This window comes from Vespa velutina, chromosome 2 (assembly GCF_912470025.1).
Source record: "Vespa velutina chromosome 2, iVesVel2.1, whole genome shotgun sequence".
Classification (NCBI taxonomy): domain Eukaryota; kingdom Metazoa; phylum Arthropoda; class Insecta; order Hymenoptera; family Vespidae; genus Vespa; species Vespa velutina.
In genome coordinates, this window is record NC_062189.1 from 16,931,679 (window position 1) to 16,940,027 (window position 8,349).

The following is an 8,349-nucleotide window of genomic DNA, read 5'->3' on the forward strand; positions in this document are numbered from 1 at the left end:
TATAATCATATATTTGTACAATTTCTCAAAACATATATAACATATTTTGTGTTACATATTTTTTTTTTTCATTCAGCATTATCAATACATATATCAACTTTAGTGCGTTCATATAAAATGTGTAAAATAATAAACTTTTCATATTATTTGACACTTATCATCAATCCAACTGTTTTTTATTTCTATTTTTTTTGTTTTGTTTTTTTTTTTATTCAAATCATAATTCAACGATTTAATCGTAAATTTTTCGCTTTTATAAATATTAATTTCTTATTCCAATGTAACATACAGACGTATATTCTGAGTAACAATATTAATGATATTAAAAAATAATAATAAGTTAGCTGCATGTGTTTTGCATCATATGTGATCACAACAATTATTGATCTCTCAAGTATAATTTAAGCTTGATTTATAAAACTAACGATAAGCTTTATATATAGTGTTAAGTACAAATAAAGAATATAGATATAATAGAATAAATTTACTCATAAATGATATTTTAATTTTTTCCATACTCAGATTAAAAGTAATATTTAATATAACTTTATGCGATTCACTGCAATATCATAAACATTATCGATCTTAACGAGGAATGTTGGAATTCATATTTTAAATGTACAATTAGTGATGTTAAAACTGTTCTTCGTACTTTGTCTTAATAGCTTTTCTTTAGTGTCACATAGAGACATTAGCAATGTTTTAAATACTATGATTGGAATGTGTATTTATAATTATCGAATCAGAAAGATTTATCATGCCTGTGATTAAAGTTGAATAAGATACTGTAATGGATATATCAAAAAATTATTATATTAGTGAAAGTCGCGTCAGTAACAAAATTTTTCATGTATATACGATTGCACATTTTTTAATATCACAAAGTACAAAAATTATATTGATCGCGAGTGTGCATATAGTTATAAAAAAATAAATTATTCCGATCAAATGATGATAACATTTTTATCAATGAAAATGTTGTCAACATTCTTGCAACTTACAAAAGGTACAATAATTATCAATTAAATTGTACATCAATTTAGAGGTTTAACTTTACGTATGTATCTAAATTCAAAATTAATTTATCATCACGCGTTATCTCTGCATTTTATATAAACAAATATCTCATTTGTTTACTGACTACAATAAATGACACTACAAAGCGATAGAAAAATTTAAATAATTTAATGATGTAAACATGATTAAAAAAGAGAGGAAGCATTCTCTCTCATTCTCTCTCTTTTCTCTGTATTGTCTTACATACTGAAATATATAAATTTTGAAGAAAATTAATCTTAATATACATAAATATAGGAAGATTTATACTGTTTGGCAATACGAAAATAGCATTTCATTTTACTTTGACTATAATTATTTTCATAATTATTAATTAAATAAAAACATATTTAATATAGTATCGTAAATGATTAGTTATATTCGTATAAAGATTGTTTTCGTAATAGAACGTTCATTAAGAGGATCAAATCGCCATCGTAAGAAGGAACAATTGCCGAGAATTTATACTTATAAAGAGCAGTCTCATTTAAGTAATTTAGTCTTTTTAAAATGGACAAAAATGTAAAATAAGAATATCGAATTGTACAGATTTATAAAGTTTCATTTTCTTATTTGTCCATTTGTAAAAAACTTGAAGAAATTTTAACTACTAAAAATAGAAGACTGAACTTTACAGCACCTTATTGTCTGTTGTCTCTTAGCATAACATTTTATAGTCTGTGCAACTTTGTGAATTATAAAAAAGTATTTCACAAAGAATTTTTCCTTATAGGATTATATATCGTTTAATTAATTTGACAATTAATTCGCAAGTAATCGCAACGTTTCGATTTATCTAGCAGGCCAAGTAAGATTCGTGTAAAACTTTTCTGAAATTATAACAATATATTAAAAATGGATCTTTTTTATGTTATGAGATCATTTATATATTATTATTTAGTTAAATATCACATACCATGAACAAAAATTCATATTATTGAAATATATTAGTAACGTTGATTCGTTCACCAACGTGGATTAATCTCATGGAAGGACCATTGTTGATACGTATTATTCACATCACAGGGCATTAATGATAACTGTTGAGTTTGAGGATGAAGAGCCATACATTTTTTATGAACCCGATGTAATATCGTTTTAGTTTTCTAAAATAATTCAAGAATTAACAAACTAGAAAGAACGTTTAAATGTTATATACATATAAATGTTATCATACTTCATCATATTGCCAGGGTCCATCAACGGTACCCAAACGGCAAAACGCTAATTTTACTCCATGTCCGTCAGCTTCGATGCAACGTTCACCGACACCAAGTTGACCTTTCGAATTCAACCTAATAAGCTAAAAATAAAATTCATTGTTAAACATTATGATCGATTATCAAGATATAAAATAACAATATATATGTGCATGAGCTTACTTGATTATTTCCATAACTATGACAATATGCAGTGGCCATTAAACTTGGAGGGGCATGTCCCATAGTGTCCAAACATGCTCCAGTTGCTCCATTTCTCAACTATACATTTTATTATTTTCTATTATTATTAATCAATTTCAAAATGAATTTTAATGGAAAGATCATTCAAAATACCTCTCCCCAATGTATATTCGGTGGTAATTCAGGAAATTTGTCTAGAACATCATAAGCTACGTTGTCCATGTACCATTGGAAGCTTTTACACTTTTTTCGTTCTTTAAAAAGTAATTGTTCAGTTATATCACCATGATCAAGTAATCTTGCGAGCGGTTCTCTCGTATAAAAGAATTCTTTGTGTTTTTCATCAAACCAAGTTTCAATGACCCTTTTATAGTTCTGTAAAATATCAATTCTAGTTAATAACATGTGATAAAAATAAAACTTTTTAAAAATAATTATATATGTATATATATATATATATATATATTTACAATAGTAATCAATGGTCCTTTTTTCTTCTGTGCGAGTTTGCCAAATGTATATGGCATAAAACCTCTATATACGTGTCCAACATGCGAGCAAGGCACCCATAGAATACTTCCGCCACATTGCCAAATTTTAAAAGACAATTCAAAATTTTCTCCACCCCAAACAAGTAATCCTTCATCGTATCCACCCAATGATAAAAAGTATTGACGATTCATTGCAAATAAACCACCAGCATGAGTAGGAGATCTAAATTAATATAATAATAGATTAATAATTATAATGAAAAAATAATGATTAATTTATAATTATGATAATAAATAATATACTTATAAGGCATGCTGTCATGTGGTCGAGTTTTAGCTTCTCTTCTAGGAAGTTCATTTTCTTTGTATAACATACCCCATTCAAAAATTCCTCTATATAAGTGTCCAGCTTGGTACACAGGTCGATATGCAAAGGTTTTATGATCGATACCATCGATCACAGGAACTGTCATTACATTGCTGCGATATTATGATAATATAAAAAAAAAAAAAAAAAAAAAAAAAAAAAAAAAAAAAAAAAAATTTTTCTAAACATTTAAATACACGTAAAATGTTTAATTTGTCAATTATATAGAATACCTATTCATTGCAATTGGAGCTAAAAGCGGTGGCAACCAATTTATATTCACTTCACAATGAGCATCCAAAAAGACAATTACTTCGCCTTTGGCTTCTCGTGCACCTCTTGATCTTGTCCTTATCAAACCTTGCCTTTCATAATTTCGAAGTAATCTGACTTTTCCTCCCCATTGTTCAATATAAGATTCTAAGTCACCCTTTAAATTTTCTAAAAAATATTTTCTTGAAAATATTAAATATATATATATATATATATATATATATATATATATATATATTTGAAATTAAAATTAAAAAAAAAAAATTTTTAAATATACCTTTGTCAGAATAATCATCAACAAGAAGAATTTCTTCTAAGAATTTCGATGGTGTTCTATTTATTACACTATGTACAGTTCTCATTAATACAGACCAACCTTCATTATGAAATACTATAATAACGCTTGTTCTAGGTAAATCCGTTGGATAATTCCAATGTTTGCATCTATGAAAATACAAATTTTCATTCATATTATTTGAATAAAGGAAAATATATGATGCGATTGGAAATAAAACTTACTCGGATGGTCTAGTGTCAGGAATTGATCTATCTAAGGAAATTTCATCAGAGCATATCATATTCATACCATAATCAGATTCGGATTGTTGAACGTCATTTTGTTGATCATCCCTTAAAACATGTGCTTTGCCAGCTTCTCCAGGACCTGTTTTTGATTGTATATTTCTTGGTTCAAAATTACCTAAATCTTCTACCAGTTCTGGAGCCTACAAATAGTCCAATATTATTTTTTTGATAATTCATATAATCATATAAATATAAAAATATTAAATATACCTGTTTTCTTGATAGTTGTTCTGACCAATATACTTTTATATTATGTACTTGATTATCAGAGAAGAAAGAAACAATCATATAAAAAATAATTAACACCAATATTCCACCAATTACAATATTAAATAAACGATGTCTCCTTAACTGTACAATTCTCATTTTCACATATATATATATATTCCTTCTAAAAACAATAAAAATATTTTATTAATAAATAGGACAATAAGTGGTATTATACCGCATTTGATAAAAATTATAAAGAAGACTATTAACAAAAAGTAATCAAATTTATTATAACAATTGAAATTCTCAGCGGTTATAAATTTTATATTTAAATAAAAAAATTTATATTACTTATTGAGTTTAATTTAAATAAATACTTAAAAGGAACACGTACGTCTGTTTTCAAAGAAGTAAAATATGGTTTGTAAGGAATATTATTTCGTTATATATATATATATATATGACTAAGTTTACTTAGTGTTCACATTAAAATTACACTTGTACAAGCATATATATTATTTTTTTTTAAATGATATGTCTATACTAGAACATAAAAGCCAACGTGTCTATCACGCGTGTACGAAATAGTAACAAAGTTGTAGAGTAGGACATCCACATTCCTTAAGAAGTAAAATCCTACAGTTACGAGTAACGTTTTGTATCATTTTAGGAGAAAAATTCTGGCGCCAAGAATTTTCTCAATGATCCCAATGAAACTGAGAATAGATTGGTGAATATTTAGGACTAGACCAATTAAATGATACTTTAGACAAGAAATTTAACAAATTTTTCAATTATTTTCATTATATGTATAACATTTTATACAAAATATTTTGTATATAAAATTAATAAAAAAAATTTGATAATATATGTTTCATTTGAAAATTAAAAAGAACGATCTTTGCAATCTTTCGATAATCGAAAAATATCGAAGATGATCAAACATAGGGTCGAATGTAATTATAAGGTTAACCCTTTTGTATTCCTTAAGTATTAGTTCCATAAATTTCCGTTAGAGGATACGATATCGTCCTTCGTAAATGTGTATTTTGTGTGCAGTGTTGATTTATACGAGTTTTTAATATTTCAAAAGGATTGTATAACGAATTAATACAATGGTTTGTAATAATAAATAAATATTTCAATATTATTTCGTAATATTAAACAATTTTTATTCTATCGTATAATATATAAGTATTAGTAGATTCATTTTTATAGGTTATCTCTTAATTTACAATATTTTAAAAATGATCTTGTTTTGCTTGTTATTGATAATAATAAATATTATCAATAGATATCTATGTAAAAGAATAAATTTTACGTATTGTTTGTACAGGGAAAAAATAAAAAAACTCGTAAAGTTGTAATGCAGAGGTTTGCACAAATGAAGAAGATGATCAGTCTCAGTGATTCAAGAATGTAAGTATATTCTTTTAAAAAGAAAAGAAAGAAAAACATTATTGCGTATAGTATTATTTTAAAGTATTATCATAAAGGTGTATTTGTTATTGATAGAAAACCAGAGAAACGAGCACCTCCAAAGAAAACTAAACCAGAAGACCCAATAAAATTAAAAGTTAATGAAGCGTGAGTATAATTTATGTTACAATAATATTTTAATATTATTATTCATAAGATCTATATTGGATATATTGTATTTTTAGACCTCAGCAATCTTCCGCATTATTCTTTCAATATAATACGCAATTAGGACCTCCCTATCATATTTTAATAGATACGAATTTCATTAACTTTTCTATAAAAAATAAATTAGATATTATACAAAATATGATGGAGTGTTTGTACGCAAAGTGCATACCATATATAACGGATTGCGTAATGGGAGAATTAGAAAAACTTGGTCAGAAATATAAAATAGCTTTAAGAATTATAAAGGATCCTAGATTTGAAAGATTAAATTGTATGCACAAGGGTACTTATGCGGATGACTGTCTTGTAAATAGAGTAACACAAGTAAGTATATTAAATTTGTATGAAAGGACTAACATATCTTATAATAAATTATATCTCTTTTAATATAATCTTAGCACAAATGTTATATTGTCGCTACCAATGACAAAGATTTAAAAAGAAGAATACGAAAGATACCTGGTGTTCCTATAATGTATGTTTCACAACATAGATATACCATTGAAAGAATGCCGGATGCTTATGGTGCTCCTAAGAAATGATATTGATATTATCATTTATTTAATTTAATAAAAATTAAACAATTACGTTTATAACGTTAATTGTTACTTCTTGTATAATAAACATTACTTTATTATTGAAGTTAATTCACGTGAGGAATATTGTAAACAAAATAAATTTTTGTACATACATTTGTTATAAAATGAATTTTATTGTTATGTGGATTTGTAAAAAAAAAAAAAAAAAAAAAAAAAAAATTTCTTAAAGAAAATAATTTATTTATAGAAGCTCGAGTAAATCGGTCTGCACAATGTCATTCGTTTTCTAAGTTTTACGATATACGATTGTAAGGGTTTGAGGGGTTGTGTGTGAGACCGGAAAACGATATGTCTTTCATGTACTAGCAAGAGTCAAAGACAAATAGGGAGAATGTGTTACAGTTATTGTTCGGTGAAACAATAAAGCTGTAGCTTGTACCGCCTACGCAGTGCCCTACGACTCGATAGAATTTTACTCTTTTGCTAGTGTGATGTTGCGCCGTATATGGTACAGAGAGGGAAAGAGAGAGAGAGAGAGAGAAAGAAAGAGAGAAAGAAACTACAATAACGCGTTAGACAAGGTGGGCGCAAAAGACCATTTCGTGTGAGGAACGATTGCACGCGAATTTATTGTATTAGCTATGTTCTATCTTTCTCTCTCTCTCTTTCTCCCTCTCTCACTTATCTCTTTCTCTTTGTCTCAAAATAAGTTGTTTTTATCTTTCTTACGACCTTCCCTGTTTATCATTAATGTTAAATAATAATGTCTATCGTTAACGTTCCATGCTAGATCAATGTTACCGATCAATTTTGTAAAATCGATTATCAATCTAGTATATAAAATCAAGTTGGATATACGATCGATACGATATACGATTATCGATTTATATCGATATAAGGATTATATTGTCTCGTTATTCTCTCCCTTAGTACAGTTCAAACAATGAATATTTCAAATTTTCTATCTTTTATTTAGACAAAAGGTAAATGCCGATAATTGATCGTTTCTCTTGTCAAATATTTTTTAAAATGTCGTAAATATAGCTTAGAATAAATGTCAAGATTCCATTGACCTTCAAAAGGTTATAACCTTTCTAATCTAACAGAATAACAAATGGCGTATGCGTAAGCACGTCGTTGCCACGGTGTTATACCAAAGGAAATATTAATCATGCGTGATGCACACAAGCAGTTCAGTGTCTCTCCTCGTGTTTACACCCTCGCAAAATTATTTCTATCCGTATATAAATTCTATCCCCATTTAAGGTACATACAATACGTTGAGAAGATTCTTTTATAACAAGCGAATCTTTGTTCCGTGAAATTTATTTCCATCAGACGATGACACTTCTTCTATTCTGTTATTATTATTACAATGAAATTATGCAATATATCTTTCTAAATATACGTTGATTTACGATCATACGTAAATATTTGACAAATTTTACGAAATTTTTTTCAACGAAATTATACGTATCTTCTTAAATTTATAATTACGATTATACGAAAATATTTGATCAATTTTTACAATGAAATTGATTATTTGTATTTACGCTTATTTAAAAAAAGAAAAAAAAAATATTTGACAAATATAACAAATATTTACAATGATAAGGAAGTAAAAAGAGAATAAAAAAAAAAAGGATATAAATAAAAAGGAAGAACGAGGAAAATCTTTAAATTCAAAAGAAGAAAAAGGCGGGTAAATATAAATCCTAGATATAAATTTAAACTTGGAAGCAGATAATGTCCCCATCTGCATTTAACACGATCAA

General features: G+C 26.7%; 2 protein-coding genes across 3 annotated transcripts; one reads left to right on the forward strand and one right to left on the reverse strand.

Annotated features, from left to right (window-relative positions):
- Nucleotides 1–25: 25 nt before the first annotated feature.
- Nucleotides 26–5,036, reverse strand: LOC124947205 (N-acetylgalactosaminyltransferase 7). Of its 2 annotated transcripts, none has more exons than XM_047489025.1 (12): nt 4,780–5,036; nt 4,386–4,563; nt 4,110–4,315; nt 3,868–4,034; nt 3,551–3,758; nt 3,254–3,430; nt 2,930–3,173; nt 2,613–2,834; nt 2,439–2,537; nt 2,234–2,359; nt 1,973–2,162; nt 26–1,886 (listed from the first exon to the last, which is right to left on the reverse strand). In XM_047489025.1, exons 2-11 carry the CDS (start codon nt 4,539–4,541, stop codon nt 2,022–2,024), a joined length of 1,746 nt encoding a protein of 581 aa, XP_047344981.1. In that variant the 5' UTR covers nt 4,542–4,563; nt 4,780–5,036; the 3' UTR covers nt 26–1,886; nt 1,973–2,021. The 2 variants fall into 2 exon arrangements, with proteins under 2 accessions (XP_047344981.1, XP_047344980.1); XM_047489024.1 differs by having other exon boundaries at nt 4,386–4,566.
- A 334-nt stretch (nt 5,037–5,370) lies between these two features.
- LOC124947208 (rRNA-processing protein FCF1 homolog) lies at nt 5,371–6,818 on the forward strand. Its single transcript, XM_047489029.1, has 5 exons — nt 5,371–5,503; nt 5,722–5,804; nt 5,901–5,972; nt 6,050–6,359; nt 6,434–6,818. The coding sequence occupies exons 1-5, from the start codon at nt 5,501–5,503 to the stop codon at nt 6,575–6,577; spliced, it is 612 nt and encodes a 203-aa protein (XP_047344985.1). The 5' UTR covers nt 5,371–5,500; the 3' UTR covers nt 6,578–6,818.
- The last annotated feature ends 1,531 nt before the right edge of the window (nt 6,819–8,349 follow it).